This window comes from Vipera ursinii (assembly GCF_947247035.1).
Source record: "Vipera ursinii genome assembly, chromosome: 4".
NCBI classification, from domain to species: domain Eukaryota; kingdom Metazoa; phylum Chordata; class Lepidosauria; order Squamata; family Viperidae; genus Vipera; species Vipera ursinii.
This window is the reverse complement of record NC_139514.1, coordinates 50638039-50663685: the sequence shown is the minus strand read 5'-3', so window position 1 is coordinate 50663685 and position 25647 is coordinate 50638039. Positions and strand designations below refer to the sequence as shown.

General features: G+C 37.9%; 1 protein-coding gene across 1 annotated transcript in view; it reads left to right on the top strand.

The window, feature by feature from the left end:
• Positions 1–1719: 1719 nt before the first annotated feature.
• URB1 (URB1 ribosome biogenesis homolog) overlaps positions 1720–25647 on the top strand; it is a gene marked incomplete at its 3' end in the record, with an annotated part of 58625 nt that continues 34697 nt past the window's right edge. Inside the window, exons 1-15 of the mRNA XM_083362043.1 lie at positions 1720–1920; positions 2639–2778; positions 4222–4373; positions 6768–6900; positions 8560–8656; positions 9181–9266; positions 9572–9697; positions 10126–10256; positions 11389–11584; positions 15704–15841; positions 17400–17573; positions 19109–19247; positions 20100–20222; positions 20670–20782; positions 22368–22478. Coding sequence (XP_083218169.1) covers positions 1779–1920; positions 2639–2778; positions 4222–4373; positions 6768–6900; positions 8560–8656; positions 9181–9266; positions 9572–9697; positions 10126–10256; positions 11389–11584; positions 15704–15841; positions 17400–17573; positions 19109–19247; positions 20100–20222; positions 20670–20782; positions 22368–22478 — 2001 coding nt within the window. The 5' untranslated portion in view covers positions 1720–1778. The remainder of the gene's footprint in view (positions 1921–2638; positions 2779–4221; positions 4374–6767; positions 6901–8559; positions 8657–9180; positions 9267–9571; positions 9698–10125; positions 10257–11388; positions 11585–15703; positions 15842–17399; positions 17574–19108; positions 19248–20099; positions 20223–20669; positions 20783–22367; positions 22479–25647) is intronic.

The window sequence follows — 25647 nt, the reverse complement described above, 5'->3', positions numbered from 1 at the left end:
TGGTTTATTTGCATTTTCAAAAAAGTGTTGCTTTGTATACTTATGTTTCTTTTTAATATGTGAGTCAACAAAGAAATTTGTTGTTGCAATAATTTTAGTTGATTAAGTATGTTAGAATCTTCTCAAGAATTCTGGAGTTCCTTTCCTTCAGTTTAATATCTTGTAACACATTTTGGATTTTTTCATCCATCTTTCTCTTAATTGCTATACTGTATTGTATAAAATACTAAGGGACGCGGTGGCTCAGTGAGTTAGGACGCTGAGCTTGTCGATCAGAAAGTCGGCAGTTTGGCGGGTCGAATCCCGAGTGCCCCGTAACAGAGTGAGCGCCTGTTACTCGTCCCAGCTTCTGCCAACCTAGCAGTTAGAAAGCATGTAAAAATGCAAGTAGAAAAATAGGGACCACTATGGTGGGAAGGTAACAGCGTTCCGTGCGCCTTCGGCGTCTAGTCATGCCGGCCACATGACCACAGAGAAGTCCTTGGACAAGCGCTGGCTCTTCGGCTTTGAAACGGAGATGAGCACCAGCCCCTAGAGTTGGAAACGACTAGCACGCATGTGCGGGGGAACCTTTACCTTTACCTTATTGTATAAAATGTCCCCATATCACAGCCTTACAAACATCCCAAACTCTTGTCAGATGGGTTCCCTTACCTAAATTATTATTAAAAGTCTTGAAGTACTTTCTTTAACCATCTGTGATCTCTTCAAAACATTTAATCTCCATTTAAAAGACTGAGGATTAAATTTAAGTTGTAAAGACACTGGAAAAAGGTTTTGGAAGAAACTTTAGTTGCTTTGTGAAGCAGACTTTTTGTAATCCAAATCATATCAATTCTTGAAAAAGATTTGTGCCCCTTTGAAAAGAAAGTAAAGTATTTCGTTAGTCCACTTTCACACCTTCAAACATTGATCAAATCTAAAGTATCAGTCAGCTCAAAAAAAGTTTGGGGCAGTTTCCCTTGTATTTAAGTTGTTTATCAGCCAATCTGTCCAGTTGTGGAGTTACTACTCCATTGTAGTCTCCAATTACACACCAATACTGAAAAGGAGAGTAAGTGTTCAGACAGATGTTTAAAAAATGTAGCTTTTTCTTGGTGTGGGATGTATAATCCCACACTAGAAAAATGACTTATGACCATTTTTGACACTTATGACCAGGGCTTTTTTTCTCATAGCTCAAAACGGAGTTCCGGCACCTTTTTTGGATGGAACCTTGTAGGGTAGGCAAGGCGGGTTGTATGACATGTGTGAGTTCCGGCACCTTTTTCTTTTACAAAAAAAGCACTGCTTATGACCATTGCCAAATCCCTGTGGTCACATGATCAAAATTCAGATGCTTGGCAATTAGTTCATATTTATGACGGTTGCAGTGTCCCAGGGTCATGTGATCATTTTTTTCTGACCTTTTGCCAACTAATCAATAGGGAAGCCAGATTCACTTAACAACTGGCTGAGGAATTCTGGGAGTTGAAGTCCACAAGTCGTAAAAGGGCCAAGTTTGAAGACCCCTGGTTTAATCTTACATATTGAAACCGCACTGAATCACGTCATCTTTTGCTCCTCTGGGCAACGATGTGGCTCTTGGCCTCCGCCACTGCCCCACAGAGCTCAGACTGCCTGCCTGCTTGAGGAACCCTTTATTGTAATTTCGCGGATGTGGGGGAAGAATAAGTGAAGCGGACCACTTCCGGCCGAGACGGGCAACCCTCGCCAAAGTGAGCCCGGCTTCTCCTCGTTCCGCCGGGTGTCGCGGCAAACCGCGATTGCTTCTGGATATGGGCACCAAGCGCAAAAGCTCGACCTCGGCCAAGCGGCAGGACCCGCCCCCGGCCAAGCGGGTCCGCAGCACCGAGGTCGCGGAATTTACCGGCGCCCGGTTCAAATTCCTCCTCCGCGACTCCAGCACTGCGATGAAAGGTCGGTCAGCCAGCCAGCCAGCCACGCCGCTCTCGTGGGACTCGCGCGCGGGCCGGATTCCCGTCGAGTGGATCTCTCCGCGGCGGCAAAGAGCTGCGCAGTCGCCACAGTTGCATGCTGCTAACATGCGATCAGTAGTTTAATATTTAATGCAGATTAAGTTGTCTGCGTCGCGGACAACAACGTGGTGTCCAGGAGGAAGAGGCAAACTTAAAATGGATTCTGTCTCCTTCCGTCCCGAGGAAAAGGATGAATGAATTCTTCGTGTAGGCAGCTGTCAATGCGAGTTACAATACATTTATTGGAAGGCAGGCAGGCAGTCTTCAATAGATAATAGTTAATTTATAGCTGTGAGAGATTTTTCAGATGCCATCATTGGTATCATGGCACGCTCCTACATTGTTTTAATACAAATTGCCAACTTTTTTTTCTTTTGTTCCTACTTTATTTTGTCAACCTCTCTCCATTTGAGGGTCTCTTTTTCACAGCTTGTTTCCTAAAAGCTATATTGGTAAAATATTGATAGCAAGAAAGAAAGAAAGTAAATTCACTTTCCAGCTCTGCTGTGGAAAAATGAGGCAGTTAATACATTGGGAGCTTGAAATGCAAATTGCTATTCAAATAAAATCGAAATGCCTGTTAGGCATGCCAATTAGAGTTTGTGTGAAGTAACATGTCCGGCATGATTTGAAAGAATCAAATGTATGTTTTGTTCCAGGTTTGGAAATGTTCATAGCCAAAGCTAAATTACTACCGTCAAATGAGCAGTATGATGTAGTGGAAGGATACATAAAAGTTTCTATTGAATGTGTAGAAATTTTTAAACTTCTGGATGGTGAAAGGCGTCCTGAAAGTGAGGTCAGTGTTTCAATTAATGAGAGCTGTCATAGACTCCTCTTAGGTATTTATGCTATTAAGAATGAACACTTAATTCTGCTGTATGCCATTTGTGATTATTTGAAACTGTCTTGGCACTCTTAAACGTGCTAGGGAGTAAACCCTTAATGAATCTTATTTCTGAATAAGTATAAGATTGTAGTAATTTACTCGTTGCAATTCTTTTTAAAACTCTCAGGCAATATTGTAGAAACATTTTTCTTCTTATGAATAATGAATTTCCTAGCTGTTTCCTACAATGCTGGGATGCTCATGCAGAGATACTTTAATTCAGAGATGGGTAATGAAGCCAAGTCTTGTTGGACTGTAATTCCCATTGGCCATGTTGGTTAGGCTTGTCCCATATTCCTGTCCCTGCAATACAGTAAAGTGTTGCAAATAGCAGTATACCTTTGGGATTAGAGATGAGATATTATACTTTTGGTACTGGACTGGACCTAAAGTAGATATGGACTAAATATAAATGTGTGTTCTAAATGAGTAGCATAGTTCTTCATGTATGGCAAATAAGTTGCCAAGGATGAGTATTTGTTCTATGAGTGAGTATTTGTTCTATCGGTGGAAAGGTTTCAAGAATTTATTTGTACTATGTTAAAGCTGTCAGCAACATACTTTTTGTAATATAAAAGATATGACTATCCTTTATGTTCTAGACCAGGAACACAAAACTTTTTTTTCTACTGGGTCATTGATCCATAAGAGCAGAGGTGTCCAACTGCCAGCCCATGGGTCGGTTGCATCATGCAGAGCCTATGCCTACCTCAGCTCCAGCAATGCGAAAAAAGTCACGATATGTCGTGACACGTCACATGACACGGCGAGTTTGACATCTTTGCATAAGAGGGAAAAAATAGTCATAGTCACACATAAAGTAAAGGATAGTAAACAGCTTGATCTGATGCTGAAGTGGTACAAGTATAGAACAAGTGGTCATCCTGTCCACTGACTGGACAAACACTTTCCATACTTTTTTCTACTACTAGAAAACCATCTTCGGAGGATTCCCTTTCAAAATGAGGATTAGGTTTACTGTTCATCAGGCTGTCCTCAAGTTCACTTCAATTGGAGATTTTACACTATCCCTGTTTGATCAGATATTTAAAGTGTTGATAGAATTAAACAAAATAGGCAGATGTGTTTCACAGGCCATAGGTTTCCCATATGTCTTTTAAACAAAAACATAATAATAATTAGTAACTAAAGCTTTGACCATGCAGAAATGTTCATTAGGATCATCTTGTTGCAATCCAAAGCCTTGTCTGGGTATAATTTAATTTAGCAGCAAAGGGTTTTTGCAAGAACATTGCAAAGCTTTCTTTCCTGTAGGAATAAACTTTGTTTAGAGTGCTCAGTTCCATTTGTATTTTAAAAAGACAATATGTTCGGATGTTTGAAATTTTGCAGATGCTACTAATTTTTCAAGCTCTAGAAAACATTTTGCTGCGGACAGCAAGTGATCTGTCTCATTTTCGTGTCGTGGGGATGAATATAGTAAAGAAGTTAATTAACAGTTATATGAAATTAATTTATGCTGCCTTGTATTCTGAAACTCATAGGTAAGTTCCTTGTTTAAAACAAACCTTTATTTAGACCCACAAGTGGAATAAAATTTTCATTGCTCAGTACTGTGTTTATGTTCTGTCACCAGGAATAACAAAGCACTCTAATACTGATTTAAAACTACCTTACAGAAAAACTGTGGTTACATTCTACATTGTAATCCTGTGTTGAACTTGGAGACTAGAATAATATTTAACTTCCTTGTGTCTCTATCACATTTTTATTTGTAACTCCTTTATTTTGCTCTGTGGTGCATTGATAATTGCTCCATAAATTAAAAAAATCTAGATTAAAAATACATTTAAATATATAGTTTCATATTTCCAATGTTCATCTGGTCTCAAATTATTTTTCCTGAAATTATAAAACCCAGATGGTGCAGCATTTGTAGAACTGCAAATAGTGTTACTCCAAAAATCTGCTGTGTTCTGCCTTGTCATTTTCATATGGTAGGGTCTGTCTTGAAATCAAAATTTAATGAGTTTTAATCAGAAAAATATTTAGACTACAATGTTCATTCATAAACCTTTACTTACTTTTTTACAATCTCTCTCTCTCTCTCTCTCTCACACACACACACAAATACATGCATGCACACCCCCCACACACATTTGCAAGGCAGCACTATATTCATGAAATAAAGTAAAAAAAAATCTGACACGGTTGTTGAATGTGGCAATATGGGTGCTGTTCCATAAAGTACTGGGCTTTTTCAAACTGAAGAGCTTTTGTCAAATCTGTTTGATCTACTATGAAAGCTTTAGGAAAAGTTAAGATACCTTCATTCCATCCATCCATCCTTCCTTCCTCCTGTTAAAACATTTGGGGCATATTTGAAATATAGAAGATAAATATACAAGTTCATTTACCTAGTAAATGAATATTAACTTCAGCAAAGTTGTGGAGAGAGATCACTCTCCTGTGTTATTATTTAATCTGGGCACATAACTGGCCAATGTGTTTCCATCATATACAGCATGAACTCTGTATAAGGCAATACTTTTTATTGCTTTTTGTAGTTAGTATATGCCTACATTTATACATGTAAACTAAAGTTACATAAGATAAGATAACCTTTATTGTCATTTTTTTACTGTGGGCACAACGGCACACATCAAAAATGAAATTTAGTTGCCCGCTCTCAAAGTGAAACACATACATGACACACACCTAACCATACTATATACAACATTACATAACAAATAAATATTAAATACTGCCCATCTTAATTTAATTTAATTTAATTTATTAATATTTCTATACCGCCCTTCTCCCTGAGGACTCAGGGCGGTGTACAGGGCAAGAATAAAACACAGAAATGTACAAAAATTAAAAGATAATTAAATACATGCCCGATTAAAATACAGTTAATACATAATAAAAACCCAATAAAAATGATAAAAAACCCCACCAATCCCCCTCATGCCAGGCCGGCTTGCTCAAACAAGTATGTTTTCAGATCGCGGCGAAAGGAGTGCAGATCGGGCGCCGTCCGGAGCTCAACCGGTAACTGGTTCCATAGCTCCGGGGCGCCCACAGAGAAGGATCTCCCCCTGGGGGCCACAAGACGGCATTCTCTGACTGGTGGCACCCTGAGGAGGCCCTCTCTGTGGGAACGCACAGGGCGCAGGGAGCTTGATGCCGGCAGCAGATGTTCCCTGAGGTACTCCGGCCCCATGCCATGAAGGGCTTTAAACACCATTACTAGCACCTTGAATCTCACCCGGAAGACAACTGGCAACCAATGCAGCTCACGGAGCAGAGGTGTCACATGGGAGTATCGGGAGACTCCCAATACAACTCTCGCGGCTGCATTCTGTACCAGTTGGAGCCTCCGGGTGGTCCTCAAGGGAAGCCCCATGTAGAGAGCGTTGCAGTAGTCTAGACGAGAGGTCACGAGCGCGTGAGTGACCGTGCACAAATAAATCTTGAATGTATAACGGCAGGAGGAAGCTTGAGAGTTCAAAAGGTTAATGCTGTATGGAATGAAACTATGGCTGAATCTGGATGTTCTGCTACGGATACCATGAAGCCTCCTCCCAGATCCAGTTTGCTGTAATTAAGCTCCCTTGAAATTTTCTTGGCCAAAAAATGATGTAGAATTTTTTTTTTTATGGCTCTGGAAAATTTTGAATTTTGAATTGTAATGCTTATTTCAACTTATAGTGTTATTAGCAGCATGAGAAGATTAAAACTTCATTGCACAATAAATTAAAGTACTTGTGTTTAGATTGACTACGTGATACTAGACATCTGCTTCCTTTGCTAACTAAAATGAACAAACACTTTCATTTCAAAGGCGTCCTCACTTTTTAATTTTTCATCCATTAGTTTGTTTGCCTATACTTTGCTTAAACATTGCTCCCTGTTCTGACTGTCTCTCTTTATAGAGTGTCTCGTCTGTGTCTAACTTTGCTATCAGCAATGGTGACACAGGGACCAGATGCTGCAAGAGATGTCTATAGCCACTTCGATTTCAATAATAAATTTTTACCTAATTTAGTGAGGAAGAGAGACTATAAGGTAAGAAAGCAAAAAGTCGGCCATGAGGGTTAACTGATGGCTTATGCTTTTTCCTTTTACTTTCAAAGTAAAACTGGGGTTAAAAGAAAAGCTCTTATTTTTATTGATGAGACTAATACTGTTTGTTTATTTAAAAAAAATCATAGTAAACCATATGCAGCTCATATAAAAGGCACTTGTCGTCCTCCACATAATTTAGTACATTCATATGGCATTTGTACAAAATAGCCTCCTTGTTTTAAAAAAATTGGCAGCTACAATTTAATTTCTTTTTTTTAATGGAGGGACCCTATTTCATATAAAAGCCTTTTAAAATAAAAAGATAATGAAGCAAAGTCATAATGAGATTTTCACAGCAAATCAATGGACAATTATAAATTCAGCCTGTACATTCAGATTTTTAGAGAAAGTACACAACAGATTTCGCAAAGATGCAGTGTTTGTCTGGAGAATCACACATTTGAAGTAAATACTGCTGGAAAAAGCTATCACTTTTAGAAAAAAAGCTTCTTGTTGTTAGTTGCGAAGTCGTGTCTGACCCATCGCGACCCCATGGATAATGTTCCTCCAGGCCTTCCTGTCCTCTACCATCTTCTTGAGTCCATTTAAGCTCACGCTTACTGCTTCAGTGACTCCATCCAGCCACCTCATTCTCTGTCGTCCCATTCCTCTATTGCCCTCAACCTTTCCCAGCATTAGGCTCTTCTCCAGTGAGTCCTTCCTTCTCATTAGGTGGCCAAAGTATCTGAGTTTCAACTTCAGGATCTGGCCTTCTAAAGAGCAGTCGGGGTTGATCTCCTCTAGGACTGACTGGTTTGATCGTCTTGTAGTCCAAGGGACTCGCAGGAGTCTTCTCCAGCACCATAGTTCAAAGGCCTCAATTCTTTGGCGCTCAGCCTTTCTTATGGTCCAACTTTCACAGCCATACACTGCAACTAGGAAGACCATAGCCTTGACTATACGCACTTTTCTTGGCAGGGTGATGTCTCTGCTTTTTAGTGTGCTGTCTAGATTTGCCATGGCTTTCCTCCCCAGGAGCAAGTGTCTTTTAATTTCTTGGCTGCAGTCCCCGTCTGCGGTGATCTTGGAGCCCAGGAAAATAAAATCTGTCACTACCTCCATTTCTTCCCCATCTATTTGCCAGGAATTGAGAGGGCCGGATGCCATGATCTTGGTTTTCTTAATGTTTAGTTTCAACCCAACTTGATATGCTAGTTTTCTATATGCAGGGAAAATTTTGTTCTAAATTGGTTGTTCCCAAACTTTGGCCATCTTGATTGAATGTTATGAGTATTGCAGTCTAACGTATTTGAATGACAAGTAACTAGAGAAGGTTGATTTAATACATGTGATTTTTGGGAGTTCTGTTATTTGAGTTTTATGCAAGCATAATAGTCAAATAAGCATAATAGGCAACCAGCATAGTAGAAACTTTTACCTATCTAAACTATTATGGCTCACTGCCAAGACCATGACTTTAGATCATACAGATGTAAGATCCTGATAAGTACAAAACAAGAAAGTTAAGGTACTTTTACTTTATGAAATGTGCAGTAGATATGCTTAGGTCTGCAAACGGATATTTATGTAGGATCCATTTGTAATCCAATGGATGTTAGGTTTCTCATATATACTGAACATCTTTTAATATTTGTTTAGGGTAAGCCTGATATCCGTACAGCATACATCCAATACGCCGTTTCCTTTTTAATTGCTGGCGACCACTCAATCCTTGTGCAGGTTCTGGAGTTAAAAGGTATTTTACAAGTATTCCTAAATTATTTGTTTTATGAATGATGTGGGAAGAATCATAATTGATTTCATGAGGTCTAGACCAAGGTTTTGAACAATCATTGCTTGTTTCCATACGTTCTTGTTTTGTTTTCCAGCCAAAACAAAAACCATTTAGTTTTTGAGGCATGTAATAGAAAAACTTTGGAAAGCCTCTGTTGTTATTAAAGTGATAAGCTTGAGATTCAGGGTCAAGCACTGATGCCGTTTAATAAAAAATAATAATAAAGAGTTCCTTTCACCAGAGACTGTGCTAAGGGCTAAGCAAGCACTTGCCCAAGAATCACAAATATTTCTGTAAGACACTACGGAATTAATTCACAATATTAACTTTTTTTTTGCTGTGTTATAGGCTCACTGTTTTTGAATCTTCTAAGTTTGGTTTATGTTGTCAACATAATGTATTCTTATATAACTGTGGAATTGATTTAATTAAAATATTTTCTGTATTTCAGCCATAATGTTATCCTTTTTAAATGTTTTTTTTAGATTTCATTCCAGATATTATTAGAACAGGGTTAAAAGAAGATAGAATTTCCACAATTAACCTTCTGCTTTCAACGTTGGAAACTAAGGTATACTCTGCAAACAGCTTTGTTCTTTATATGATTGTTGAAATATCTTCATTGTGGTTTTCCAGACAATCTCTGATTACCATTTTATTTTGCTATACTTAAGAACTTATCAGCATTTCTGGGGTAGAGCTTTTTGCTAGGTTTGCTTATGCTTTAAAGTAACATATCTTTATAAGTAAACAAAAAAATAAAGTTGCAAATGAATGCAACAGTGGCATTAGAATTGCTTATGATCCTTAACAGCACACTTATGACTGACTTAAGAATTTTTGAATGATTGTGTTAATATGTCGTGTTGTTTGTAGGTGGTTCTCAACAAAGATATCAGTAAGACCCAGAAAGTACACTTTTTTACCTCAGAAATACTGAACCACATTGCTTCACTCTATCGCTGGAATGGAATTACTGATGTCAGCACAGCAGATGTCAAGGTATAATAATCTTCTCTCCATCTTTTTCTTACATCTAAGTACTGTTCAAAATGTACAGATACATGTTTTTACATGCCACCACTCAGGGAGAAAAATGAAAAGCCCATAGTCTGGCCACTAAGGTGAAAATATTTTGCCACATTACGAATAGCAATCTGGGCTATTTTTGAGGAAATGGTATCCGGTTTCAATGCTCCAGTGTGAGCAGCCAGCCATATACACCTAGGCCGAATCGACACTAGACTGGCGTAGTATGGCTGCCTTCAGGTAGGTTGAAATTCCACACCCAGAATCACCCAGCCAGATTGGGGAAGCGTAAGAAACACGTAAGAGTAGAACCTGAGATCTTCTACTTTGTGCTCTGAAAATACTGAATAAGCAAACATGGTAAGCTGACTGTTTTTCTTCAATTTGTTAATTTTATGCAGGCTTCCCAAGAGTGTGGAGAACCAGGAAAGCTTTTAGTGAGAGAACTGGTTCATAAATTTTTAATGAACCTTTGCTGTTCTCTGAAACATGGCATTAACTTTTATGATCCAAGTCTTGGCACGTCTGGCAGGTAAAGCATTCGGTTGTTATTATGTTTTGCAGTTTTATTTAGGCTGGAGCTGAATCGTTGGAAGTATTTTCTTCAGTGTTGCCTCATCTTTTGTGAATGGTTGAGTGTTGACTATCCTATCTTGTGGTAATTTTAACTGAGCCAGGAGGGAAAAAGAGCAAGACTTTTATTCTTGGCCTAGTCTAGAAGCAAAACGTCAACTGGTTTTGGTCATATAGCCTTCAGCAATCCGCAGCTTTGAAGCCTTAAATCTGGCTAGACCCTTTTTCCTTTTCCTTTCCTGCATCTTTCCGGCAGCTTCTTATTCTACAGTGGGCAGGGTCTGAAGTCTGCATATTAAACCAATAGCGTTTAGTTAATTAATCTGCATGTCTTCATGTAAATTGGAACTGTCACACGATAGCATAAATAATTGAAGGTTCCATGCAGTATTAGTAAGAGAGTTTTATAAGGGGTATAAAGGGCTAACAAAATTATGTTCTAAATATATTCCGTTTTCTTTCCAAAGTTCATAATGTTTTGTGAGTATAGAGTTTTGTTGAATGCCTTTCACAGCGCTTGACAATGGAATTTTAGTTACCTAGGGTTCCTTCTGGTTTGGCACGATTGATCAGCTCCTGTTCTTTGTAGCTGACCTGCTGAAATATTGCAAAGTTATAGTCATTTTTATACACTGCAGGTTAATTTTTTTTAATTTCTTGTTAGGCAAAAGTTTGAAAAGCAGTACGTGAAATGGGTGAACCTGACTCCAAAAGGAAATAAAAATAAAATATTTCATGGAATAAGTTCAGCCCCGCCCTCCCCTCATATATATATTTTATAATGTTCTCCAGTGCTTTTTTTTGTAAAAGAAAAAGGTGCCGGAACTGACACACGTCATACAACCCGCCTTGCCTACCCTACAAGGTTACATCCCAAAAAAGGTGCCGGAACTCCGTTTTGAGCGTTCTATGAGAAAAAAAGCCCTGATGTTCTCCATCTTGCCATCCTCCAAAATGGATGAGAAAGGCTAAGTTAAAATAACTCCTGCCCACTGATAGCACTTGCAGCATAGATTCTGATCACTGCTTGTTGGTTGCATGCTATTATATTCCATCGAAGTGATGCTTCTTTCAATCTGTTGTTTTGTTAGAGGGGGTAATTTGGTTCTGCTGCGCTTTCTTGTGAGTCTAAAGACTGCTGCAGAAGATGAGATGGTTGCTGATCTTATGGTGAACATTTTCAAAGTATGCCCAGATTTACTGAACAGATACTTTAAGGAATCCCAATACTCTTTTGTTCCGAGACTAAAATCTGCATGGCTAGACAACATGAAATTGCTGAGAAAGGTAAGAACTACCTGAAAAGTATGTATTTAGTACATGAAAATGACCCTTATCAACATTTCTCTTGTTATAATGACAGTTATTGAAATGTCTCTGTGTCAACATGACTATATTTGCCCTGTTACATTTGATGGAAAGTCAGAAAGAAATTCATTTTAATTAAGGGGTTGTGGAAGGATGGATAAATGGCAAAGTAATCAGACCTGAAGGCTTTCTTGTGCTTCTCTCAAGATTTTGCACACTATGAGTAAATAACTTGAGTTGGGATGAGAGACAGTGACTAGGCCAAAATCACCCCGCCAGCTTTAATGGCCAAGGCAGGACTGGTTTCTAGGCCAGTGCCTTAGCCACTAGACCAAACTGGCTTTCTATCCTGCATACATTACATCAAATGGGATTAAAAAAATAATAATTGAGGGCAATGTAATTCAGAAATATCACATTACTTTGATACAGTATAATTTATTATGACAAAATCTCAACCTGTAAAATTTCTTTTTCTCACCCCTATTCCAAATAATATCTGCAGATTTTATCTGATCTGCAGATTTTGTATGACTGCAGCTCTCACAGGTGAGAATTATAAAAAAATATTGTAGTATTTATGTGGACAGGGTCAGAGAGAAAGGCTACAGTGAAGTAAATGTACCTTAATTTGAATCACTTCAAATCAGCTTTGAATCACTCTCTCAGTCTAACCTCACAGGGTTGTTGTTGAGGGAAAATAGGAGGAGGAAGAAGCAATTAGGTATGTTTAACCACCTGGAGTTACTTATAAAAGTAATAAAGGTGGGATAAAAATCTAATAAAAGAAACAGTGTAGAGGTGGATTGTAAGCTTGCATTGGTTTCAAATATGCAAATTAATATTGTGATCACAATGCAAATGTAAAAGATCTGTGTTTCCTAACTTTTGGGGATTATTTATAATCTAGTTGTTGAAAGTTCTGCCTGGAAAAAATTATCAGTGAATTCAGTGATGTTTCTCCTCTCCCCCAGAGTAAATCCCAGTAAATCCAATAGATTGCAAACATACTTATTTAGCTTTTGTTTCTTTTTGAAGAGGAAAGAAGAGGGGTCTCCAACTCAGTGCCATTCATACCTCTGATCAAATCAGCATAGTCGTATCCAGTGCTTTTTTTGTAAAAGAAAAAGGTGCCGGAACTCATACATGTCATACAACCCGCCTTGCCTACCCTACAATGTTCCATCCAAAAAAGGTGCCGCAACTGCGTTCTGAGCGTTCTATGACAAAAAAAGCCCTGGTCGTATCTAGTAATCATGTATTCAGCCTATTAAAATATCAGTTAGGCTTGGAAGTACCGATGCATTTGATGTAGTATAGGCTTCATGTGATTTAATAAGTAAGCCCCCTCAAATATAGTACGGCGTCTGCTGAGTTTTACAAATTAACTTTAAAAGCGAGTCCTTGTACTGTCTATTATAATAATACTGCCTAGCTACCCGTAACGCATGGATAAGCCACGCTATGTCAACAGTTGCATAATTTCTTTCTCTGGTGTTTTTAAACTTTAATTGTTGAAGGAAGTAGAGACCATCACTCTTGTTTCCCATCTTGCAGATGCTTCCCTGACTGCTGAAACTTCCCAATGAAATGATTCCCTCATGATATTTTCTCTTGGGGTTTAATCGAAGTATGGGAAGCGAGATACAACAGCTGGAAAGATGACATTTATAGTGACAAGACAAAACCCATTTTGGCAGCCTTTGGGCTTAATTAGAAAAATGCCTCGTTTAATCCATGCAGATTCTCTCTTCTTTGAATACGTTTCAAGAGCACGCTGTTTTCATCAAACTGAATGAGAACTAAGAACACAGTCCTATGGAGAAGTTTGCATTGAAGTTCATTCATTTCAGAAGTTTGAAATGAAAAGAACCAGAGCAATAAACAGGAAGTGGGGTTGCAGTATGTGGGCAGCAAAATGTACTCTTGCATGTTTTCAGTGCTTAATTGCTGTAATCTGCTCACAGTCCTTTAGGAGTGCACTATTAACTTAGGAGAGATGATTAAATATAGTAGGGGCCAATGTATGATTATCTTTCCCTGTGTTTATTGAATATTACTGTACCAGATCCCCTCTATAGGTTGAATTACTGGCAAGCCTTTGAACTAAAGATAAGTTAGCTGGTATGTTATTTGGTGCTACATATCACTAGTTATTTGTGGGAAATGTAGTCAGCCTGAAAGTTATTAGGTCAGCCTTCCCTTGTGGATCCTACCAGCTTGGTGGATTTTGGTTGCTATAATTTTGTGGGAATGTGGTTTGTGTGGGACAGACATAGGAAAGTGTGATAAAAGGTGATGGAGGAAGTTTGGGAAAGATCATTAACAGAGGTCTCTCTTACTTCAAAAGGTGACAATGATTTAACTAAAATCTTAAAAATCAGCTGAGAGTACAGTTAATAGAAAAGGATTCATATCTGTAACCCCTCTCCCCTGCCCCCTCCCCCCAATTTATTTATAGTATGCCTAAAAAGCATTGAGGGGGTTGTAGGATTTTGTTTTTTTATCTTGTCTTTTATGCTGCTGCTCACTGCTAATCATCTGAAGGTGCAGTACATACAGTATATATATGCAGTATATTGAGAGGTTTTTTTTTAATCTCCCGTTTGGACTACTGCAACGCTCTCTACATGGGGCTGCCCTTGAAGACTACTCGGAGGCTCCAACTGGTGCAGAATGCGGCTACGCGAGTTGTGGGGGTGTCCCGATACTCCCATGTAACACCTGTACTCCGCGAGTTGCATTGGCTTCCGGTTGTCCTCCGGATGAGATTCAAGGTGCTGGTTACGACCTATAAAGCCCTAAATGGCATGGGTCCGGGTTACTTACGGGAGCACCTGCGGCCGGCATCAACTTCCCTTCGTCCAGTGCGCTCCTGCAGAGAGGGCCTCCTTAGGGTGCCGTCGGTCAAAGAGTGTCGACTGGCGGCCCCCAGGGGGAGGGCGTTCTCTGTAGGCGTGCCAGACCTTTGGAACCGTTTACCGGTGGAGCTCCGGATGGCTCCTGACCTTCGCTCCTTCCGATGTGACCTAAAAACATATTTATTTGAACAAGCCGGCCTGGTCTGATGGGTTTAGGGGTATTTTAATGTTATTGTATTAATGTATTGAATTGGGCTGTAATATTTAATATTTTTTAATTTTTATATGTTATATTTTATTGTATTGCCCTGTACACCGCCCTGAGTCCTTCGGGAGAAGGGCGGTATAGAAATTAAATTATTTTTATTATTATTATTATTATTATTATTATTATTATTATTATTATTATTATTATTATTAAAATCTCAAATTTGTATGGCCCAGACAAAAGTGCCTTATGACAAAAATCACTAAAACACCACAGTAAAAGCCTTCCGTAAAGGTTAGACTCAGCCTTCCATCCTTCCATACCTGGCTTAAAGGAGGTCCCAGGTTTTTGTTTGTTTGTTTGTTTTTTTGGGGGGCGGGAGAGGCAATATACTGACATTGTAAACTGCCCAGAGAGTGCTGTAAAGCACTATGGGGCAGTTTATAAGCATCAATGCTATTGCTATAAACTTCCAACATACCAAATAGCAAAAACAGCAATATACAGTACTGTTTTGGCATATTATTACAACAAGAAAACCCTTGTGCCTTCTACAATGCTGAGGCCTATTTTTGCTGATGATTACTTTAGCTCTGGCATGTAGGCCTAGTTTGGTTTGTAGTGCAAGGGAAGCATAGCATTTGAATTCCGTGTTTGCAGATCTTGCTGAATATTGTTTTTTTTCCAGCAAGATCTGCAAACGTGGGATTCAAATGCTATACTTGAAGCAGTGTGCTTCCCTAATTAGCTTAAAACTAGTAAGCGTTTTCCTCTTCTGCCAGTTCTACATTTTTTTTTACTTTTTATCTGCAATTGGGCATTTAGTCCATCATGAATCCAGCTGAATTGACTACAGCCATTATTGCATTTAGTCCATCATGAATCCAGCTGAATTGACTACAGCCATTATTGCATTTAGTCCATCGTGAATCCAGCTGAATTGACTACAGCCATTATTGCATCACTTGGGTTTGTGTATCTATATTGTACATTTATTTGTATATTCATGCTTTGTGTTTTTAATTTCAGATCTATGAGGCTCAGCCAGACATTTCCAATGCTTTTAAAACCACTGAGTTTATTCCACTTCCTAAATTGCTTTCTATGGTGAAAGTGACTACAGTACCTGCAGTGTGCAACAAAGCCATGTTCACCCAAGGTTTAAATGTAAGTACTTAGTCCACATGATGATGATGGTGATGATGATGATGTTTTCCATTCAGTTGTGTTCTCCTCTTGGCGATTCCGTGGTTCAAGTGTATCCATATCTTCTGGTATTGCACTACTTCTTGTGAGTTGTTCTGTGCTCTGGCTGGTGTCAGCTTTGATGATGCTACACTCCTAAGTGTGATCATTCTCTTCTTTCCTACTTTCCCTCTCCTACTGTACTAACAGTATATTTTGGGGGGAAAAAGAAAAAAAGCATCTTGAAAACCAATCCATGCAGTTCTCAGGCTGATATTCTCCCCCTTTCTCCTTCAGGGTGGTCTGAGAAGGCATATGGAGGTGTTTTTTTTTTCTGTTTGTTTGTTGTATATTTTTGCAAGTTTGTAAAGGAGCCTGAAAAGATACTACTGATTTTTAATAAGTTGACTCATTAAAGCATTGCATCATTTTACATTCTTCCAGGCTTCTGAATAATTTTTGAAGCCTGCACCGTATACTGCTATATTACTGAAAAGCAGTAAGTGCTGTGTATAATAAGGGCATCCTGATTCATACAGATCTTTGGGCAGCTTGAGACCACATTGTTTGCCTAATCTACATGCAAGATAAAATGGGCTAGTGTGGTATCTGAAATTCTTGAAACAAGGTGAAAAGAGACATGTTTTTTTAAAAATACATTTATTTCCAGAGAACTACTGGTACATTTAACAGGTAAATCATTTCAATTTCTGTTTGTAATTAAATATATACTCTCCCGCAGCTTTGTTATTTTGTAAATTTTTATTATCTTGGTATCTGTGTCCACAACATAGTATCCATTTCCCCCCCCAAGTCTATTTTCACTTTATAACTTAAGAATTGTGGGTGTAAGAACATGGATGCTTTTAGGTTAGTATGAAATTTTTCATTCAGTATTTTCACTATCATGCTTGGGTTTTTATTTATTTATTTATATCCCACCGTTATTATTTTTACAAATATATTGCATCAGGACTTTTTAAACCTGATTTATTGAATAAGCCATCTGGCTCAAATATTTATTTATTTATTTATTTATTTATTTAGTTACATTTATATACCGCCCTTTCCCTGAGGACTCAGGGCGGTTTACAGGGAATTAAAATCCCTGTAAATTAAAATATTGCAGTAATGCCGTAAACAAACTACATTATGGTAGAGCACAGTGTACGAATCTAGCCAATAGTTCCAGTTCCTTGCTTTGCAACTTCTGTTCATTTTAAACAGCAATTTATTGCAACATTTCATTGGATCATATTGGTGATAGATCATAATAAATGATTTCCCTAAGAGAGGCACTACGTGAGCATGCTACTTTTAAAAGTCTTTTTATTTAAAGAGACATTTTGTTTATGTCTCTTTTTCTGATTCAAATTCATTTGATGCATCCTTTTTTTTCTCTTTCCTCTCGCCTTATACTTATAGTTGGCTTGCTTCCCCTCCGTTTCTGTAGATTGTTACTAGTTAACTTTAGAGAACATTGTTAAACTGTGCAAGATGAAGGTAAAGTTAAGTAATTGTTTCCATGTTTTAATTTTAGATAGCCAGTAAAACAGTGAAGCATACTATCTTTTCACTTATAACAACTATTCTGAAAAGAGTACTGAAAAATATAGACTATTGTCAAAATGAGAAGATATGGGAGAAGTCAGAAATCTATACTCCACTAATCATGAAGGAATTTGTTCAGCAGTACCGGGAAGTGCTTAGTAAGGTACAGTCTTTTAAAAAAAATGAAAAAAGAGGCTTGACCTGCAGTTTGATGAACAAGAAATGCTTCTATCTTGATTCTTTCTCCTTTTTTTCTGGCAGCTGTGGATATAAATATCTAGAGGTAACTCATTAGGTGCTTTTTTCAGTATATTGGCCTATATATTAACTTATTGATTTGGAAGAAGCTCTAAACGTTCTTTTGTTTTATCAATATTTAAACACTTTTCACAAATTTAATTCCGTGTTTATATTAGTGCCGAGTCTTAAAGTATAGTTCTTCAAATAATGTAAACAAGGCAAATGAGCCTTGGTGGAGCAGTGGGCTAATGCCTCCTTAAGTAACACCAGCTGCCTGCAATTAGTGCAGGTTCGCATCCCACAAGGCTCAAGGTTGACTCAGCCTTCCATCCTTCCGAGGTAGGTAAAATGAGGACCCAGATTGTTGGGGGCAATTAAGCTGACTTTGTAATAATGCCGCTTGGGGGTGTGTGTGAAAGCCCTAATAAGCAGGCATATACATAGAATGAAGGCTACTGCTAAGCTTGTAAGCCGCCCTGAGTCTTCGGAGAAGGGCGGGATATAAATGGAATTAAAATAAAATAAATAAATAAAATAAAGTAACATTTTCTTAATTAGCCATCTGAAATATGGGGCAACAGATAGATCTAATGGAAACAGTACACATTTACAGTTTCCCTTTTTATTACTCCCTTATCCTAGTGGCATTTCTAATAGTCCTTGATGATTGCCACACTAATCACACACACACACACACACACACACACACACACATATATATGTCCTTGTGTCCCAAATCTGTCATAAGTATGTATGATAATTGTCACATATGAATCCATTATATCCCCTGGCTACAAATGTCCATTCTTCAAGCTTTAGATGTTGTTTGGGAGCTACAGTGGAATGAATGTAAGAGCAGGCAAGTAAGAAATTAAATAGAAGAAATCATATTTTTTATTATTATTATTATTATTATTATTATTATTATTATTATTATTATTATTATTATTATTATTATTATTATTAATTTAATTTGTATACCGCCCTTCTCCCGAAGGACTCAGGGCGGTGAACAGGGCAATACATAATAGAAACAAGATACAAAAATTAAAAATTATTAAAAAGTAATTAAACAGCAATAAATTAGTACAGATTAAAAGTTAAGACCAATTTATAAAACCCAACCCCATCCCATCAGGCCAGGCCGGCTTGTTCAAAAAGGTGGGTTTTAAGATTGCGCCGGAAGGAGCGGAGATCAGGCGCCATCCGGAGCTCGACCGGAAGATGGTTCCATAAATCCGGTGCGCCCACAGAGAACGCCCTCCCCCTGGGGGCCACCAGTCGGCATTCTTTGAATAGGAGAACAATCATAACAGATTAAAGTAATTTATAGGAAAAAGTAATCTTTGTTGATACATTCAAAACAGATAGTAACTTGCAAATTTTTGCATAAATGCAGATTTCTGATTTTTCTTCTCTACTTCGGCTTTGTACAACGTAATCTTCTTTAAAATCTAGCTTTTACCAGATATGACTAACATAATCGCCGTCTGGCAGTCCTTTCTAAAGCAAGATAAGGCTCAGGAAGGACAGAAAGAGAGAGGAACAGAGGCTGCTTCTTATACGGGGGAAACAAATGAAACAAACCAAGAGCACGGTAAGGAAACTTTGGTCATTTTATGTACTTACAGATTTAGTTTTGTTAACCCAGCAGCTGAAAAAAACCTGATAATTCATGATGGCCCTTAGTTGATCTTTGACAAGCTCCAGTTAATGTGAAAGCTATATTTTAACAGTATCGGATAAAATTATTAGGTACCCTTTCTGAAGCCCTTGTTTTACAGACTGTTAACAGACCGGTCTGTGCATAATTCTGAATGGAGAGATTCTTGCAGCAAAGCAACTAAGGAAGTTTTCTATCAAAGGCAAGCAGAAGGCAACTTAATGTCCTACTTTACACTTCACACTAATTCCTGGATAATGTGAAGCACTATTGAATGACTATTTTCTGGATTCATAGAATTGACTATTTAATAAACCATGGTTTATAACCCCACAGGGGCTCTGTTGATAAACCATGCAAAGTCGATAACTAGGAAACCATATTATTTAGTGCAAAGCAAGTATCATTTGTTTCTTAAGAAATATATTCCTTAACAGGTCTTCATTTTGCATATTCTGACTTGGCAGAGAAACAGTGCTGCTAGTGTTGTGTTTCTTCTTATTTAGACATAAAAGTCTTACGCATCAAAATTACAAATTACTTTGTAATTTTTTCCCCCCACCAAACACTGCTATAACAATGCTGGCAAAACTGTTAGAATTATCATTTTAATTTCCTAGATATGCTGTTAGTTGATTCTTTTTTAAATTGCATATATTGGTGGCCACTATTTTTCAGATTGTTCTATGTTTAGAATAGAAAAAATCACTGAAATCATAAAGTGGGGTTTTGCTTTATAGCATCTCTTTCTCTTTTTTTTAATATCTGTCAATCTGATTTTTCTAGGCTTGGATGATGTAGAAATCACTCTTCTGAAAGCTGTTTTACTTCAAGTTATATGCCTTTATCAACAAGTTGTTCCTCACTTAGTAGCACAGAGCAACTTTGACTTCAGCAAATTAATAAAAGGTAACGTTTTAGCTAAATGGGCTAAATGGGCTAAAGAATACACAGAAAATAATAATTATAAAAGAGGGTCTTGTCTAGCACTTTATCTAGCAACCTGCAAGATGAGTATACTTACGCTACTGCATTGGATGGGCCACTATATAAGGATGGACGGATGGATGGATGAATAAATAGATAGATAGATAGATAGATAGATAGATAGATGATAGATAGATAGATAGATAGATAGATAGATATAGATAGATAGATAGATGATAGATGATAGATAGATAGATAGATAACAGTGTTGTGATACTAAAATATTTTATTTATTATTAAATATATATGCTGCCCATCTTGCTCCCCAAATATCTTAATGTGTAATGCTATTTGGTTTTTTTTATTTGGTTTGGTTATTTTATCTTTGTCTTAACTTCAATCAGCAACAGTACACTTTTCAAATGATAGGTATTTTTACTGAAAAAGGAGTGCAACAGAAAATTCCTCCTGTTCTACATTATCATATTCTCAAACTGGCTCTTGAACTGCCTGCAAATAAGTTTTCCTGGTTCAGAATACAGGTAAGAGTGATATATAAGATGTTTAGATTTATGTCTGTTTCTGTATTCGTCACCAGCTGTTAGCTGTCCCCTTTGCTGTGCTGACTTTCTATGTCTCTGCCATCTCTGTAATGCTGCATAAACATCATTTTGAAAAGAGATTTGTGTGTTGTTTAAGGTTCTGTTTACACTATGTAACAGGAAGATTTGCTCCTTAGTAAAATCTAAAGCAGGCAGGAATCTATATAGGGCAGCAGTGATATTGCTATGTAGGGAAAAAAACCCTACACGTTCCTGGGAACATGGAACATAAAAAGCATGAACACGGGAAAACTCAACATAGTAAAAGATGAAATGAACAAACTACACATTGACAACTTAGGCATCAACAAATTGAAATGGATTGGTGAGCATTTTTCACTCAGAAGAACATACTATATTTACTACTCAGGATATAAAACAAAGAGGGGTGTTGATTTCATTGTTGGAAGATTATTTTAAAAACAGTACTTGAGTACAGTGCAATCAGTGAGTGTATAATATGAATTAAATTTTGTGAGTAACCTTTAATATGGCAATTATCCAAGTTTATGCTCTAACCACTGATGCAAGAAGGGGAGGTTGAGTTCAATTTGAAATCAACAACATTGAGGACAAGCAAGCAAAATATGCTGCTTGCGGTTGGAGATTGGAATTGGAAGTTGGAAATAATGAGAGAATGTAGTTGGACTGTATGGCCTGTGAAACAGGAAGCAGGAGAACGACTTACCAATTTTTGCCAATCTAATGATTTCTTTGGTTTCAACAACCAAATTGATGTCTATATGTGGACCACACCAGATGGAAGTAAACAGGAATCAAACTGACTATATTATTACAAATAAGTGGAAGAGGTCAGTTATAACAGTAAAGATACGGCCAGGGGTGTTGTAGAAAACTGCTCATGTGCTGGTCAACCTAAAAAGAAGAATAAAGTTGACCAGCCTACATAATTTTGAACATATACTCACCGTTTTCAAGAATGTTAGAAATTCCTGTGGAGTCCTGAACATTATTGACAGGGAACCAGAATGTGAAATGCAATCAAAGAAATAAGGAATAAATATGAAGAGATTGCTACAAAGATGAAGAAGAAATTTGATGAAATTAGATATAGGACTTCTTATAATGAAGCATAGCATGAATCAGTATTTAATTGGAGAAGCAATTGTACTGCTTTCTAACAGCAAAATACAATATGTACAAATGTATCTTTATAAAACCAATCAAAATGTCACAAAACAGTAATGAGACCTGCAAGTCTTGGCAACCCTTGACTATGTGCAGTCAAGTTGACGTCAATTTTTAGTGATCATACAGACATATTTCCTACAAGGTGATCTGTTCCCCAACACTTTTTTCAGTGCCGTTGTAGCTTTGAATGGTCACTGAATGACCAATTGTGGGCATAAGTTGAATTCTACCTGTGCTTATCTGGTCCTGCTATACAGTTACTTTATGTATTTATTGTGTTTATTTAATGTAAAATATTAGTTACTGGGCTTTATGTTTTTGAGGTGAGACCTATAATAATTCGACTATAACCAATGCAAATGTGTTCTTTTAGGATGCAGCTGAGGTTTTTGGTGAAAGATCTGTATTTTACCTACTGATGAAAATGTTTGTAACCAGCTCCCATTCACAGCTCAAAACAGCAACCAAGAAATTGATTTTTAAGGTGAGTTATTATTTGCCTAGTGAAAGCAGAGGTCATGCCACAGAACCTGATAAGTCTTTCTTGACTAGGTACCTTCCACATACATTGGAGTATAACTGGCATCATCTTTTAGAAGTGTTTGTAAAGCCCTGGATCGTGAAATGCTGCTTTAGAAGGTTGAATTTAGAAGTTAGCAATAGAAGCAACTCCCTTCTTTATTTTCTGAAGAACATACCACTTGCTATTTGAATCTGCTGTTCCCAGAAGATAGAAGATACCACTTAAAAATTACCTTTCCCCCCCTTGCTTTTGAGTCAGTCTTGGACAACAACTGGACAATTCCGTATGTTTATTTTGGCAACATTTTTGGAAGAGGTTCCCTACTGCCTTCTTCGTAGGGCTAAGAGAGAAGTGACTAGCCCAAGGTCACCAGCTTTTTTCTGCTAAGGTGGGACTAGAACTCACAGTCTCCAAATTTCTAGTCTGGTCTCTTTAACCATTGTACCAGACAGGCTTATGAGATTAAAATACAATGTTCTGCCTGTCATGTCAAACATCTCCAGGCAGTGTTCAATATTAAAATAGCTTTTATATAAAAAATAAAGTATGTACAGATAGTCCTTGTGGTCATTAAGTGAATCACATGATCACTTAAATATGAGCCAGCAGTGTGCTGCAGCTGCCAAAAAAGCCAACACAGTGCTTGGCTGTATTAACAGAGGGATAGAATCAAGATCACCTGAAGTTTTAATACCACTTTACAATGCCTCGGTAAGGCCACACTTGGAATACTGCATCCAGTTTTGGTCACCAAGATGTAAAAAAGATGTTGAGACTCTAGAAAGAGTACAGAGAAGAGCAACAAAGATGATTGGGGGACTGGAGGCTAAAACATATAGGGAACGGTTGCTGGAATTGGGTATGTGTAGCTTAATGAAGAGAAGGGTGAGGGGTGACGTGATAGCAGTGTTCCAATATCTCAGGGGCTGCCACAAAGAAGAGGGAGTCAAGCTGTTCTCCAAAGCACTTGAAGGCAAGACAAGAAGCAACGGATGGAAACTAACCAAAGACAGAAGCAACCTAGAACTAAGGAAAATTTTTATGACAGTTAGAACAATTAATCAGTGGAACAACCTGCCTCCAGAAGCTGTGAATGCTCCAACATGGGAAGTTTTTAAGAAGAGACTGGACAGCCATTTATCTGAAATGTAATAGGGTTTCCTGCCTGAGCAGGGGGTTGGATTAGATGACCTCCAAGGTCCCTTCCAACTTTATTACTATTATTATTATTAGGCAAATCCAGCTTCCCCCCACATTGACTTTGCTTGTCAGAAGTCTCCTCGGAACACATGATTCATTTAACAACTGCATGGTTTGCTGAACCATAGCAAAAAAGTCATAAAATTGTGTGCAGCTTGCCTAACATCCTAAGCTGAGGACTACCAATATATTTGCCCTGACAGTAATATACAAGTGGTTTGCCGCTACCTTTTTTCCAGGATTTCTTTTTCTGTTTCCAACTCTTACCCATAGAAATGGATTTTATTGATGGTCTTCCATTTCAGGATCAGGCACTCAGTTTAGTCACGATAAGCCATGGTTTGCTAGATGCTTTTACTTATTGTGAACTGAACTTTTATTAGAACTGAAATCACAAGACCATTAACAAATAAACGAGTTTTAAAGAAACATTTAAAGAAACAGATAAGACATGAAAAGGTCTTTGAGGGAAACTTGATTTTTCAGTTCAGCAAGTCTGATTTTCCAGTCAGCTTATCACGAAGATATGCTAAAAGCAGCAATAATTACAACAGATAAGACATAAAAAGGTTTTTGAGGGAAACCTTTTTTAAAAAAAGTGCCCCTCAAAAACCTTTTCATATCTTACCTGTTGTAATTATTGCTGCTTTTAGCGTATCTTCTTAATAGGTAAAGGTAAAGGTTCCCCCGCACATGCGTGCTAGTCGTTTCCAACTCTAGGGGCCGGTTCTCATCTCCGTTTGAAAGCCGAAGAGCCAGCGCTTGTCCGAGGACGTCTCCGTGGTCATGTGGCCGGCATGACTAGACACCAAAGGCGCATGGAGCGCTGTTACCTTCCCACTTGTGTACACATAAGCAATATCACAAACCATATACCAAAGGAATGGAGGTGTTACCTTCCCACCGTAGTGGTCCCTATTTTTCTACTTGCATTTTTACGTGCTTTCGAACTGCTAGGTTGGCTGAAGCTGGGACGAGTAACAGGCGCTCACTCTGTTACGCGGCACCCAGGATTCGACCCGCCAAACTGCCGACCTTCTGATCGACAAGCTCAGCGTCCTAACCCACTGAGCCACCGCGTCCCTATCTTCTTAATAAGTTGAGTGTAAAAGCAGACTTCATTTCTGCAAGTTCTCATCTTCTGGTCCAGAACACTGAGTCCTCGTGATACTGTTCACTAATTTGAAAACACTTTTTATTGCAAGTTCAGTTATGAAGCATGTTGTATTTCTTCTCCCTTTCTAGTCTCACAGTTGGCTTTTAATTCCCCCCCCCCCGCCCAAAAGGAATAGTTTTTAAATGTTATCTTGATTTGTTCATTTCTTAATTTCAATAGTTTAGAAGACATTTTTAAATAACTTTGCAGTATAGGGCTTCTTGATTATATTGAAAGAAATATGAGATAAGTTCTTAATACAAGCTACTATTTGTTTGAATATGAAGGCTATATTTTATTTTTTTAGTGTCTTGCATGTTTATTCAGAAATAAACTTCACTTAATTAAATGGTAGCCCTTTTTAATATATGCTTAGGATTGCAGCTTTAAGAAAGGAAGCAGTAGAGCTAAAAACCATCTGAGGGAGATGGGCAATTAAAAAGTATGATAAATAAATAAATAAATATCGCAAACATGACAAGTCAAAGTCTTTTAAAAATTCAGCTGCGATATTGTGGCCCTGTACCCAACTAAATTCCAGTGAACTCCATGGAACTTACTGGGATATTTTGGGCTGTTAACTTCCTAATTAAATTGATAGATGTGTGCAGTCTCAGTATAACAAAAATGACATATTGTTGGGACTGTTTAAAAGAAAAGGCTTTGCCTTGACTTTTTCAATTAAGACTTTTAATTCAACTATTTTTGGCAAAGAATTAGTTCGTTATTTTTATTGTTCCCAACCAGAGTCCATAACCGTTGGAGCAGGATATA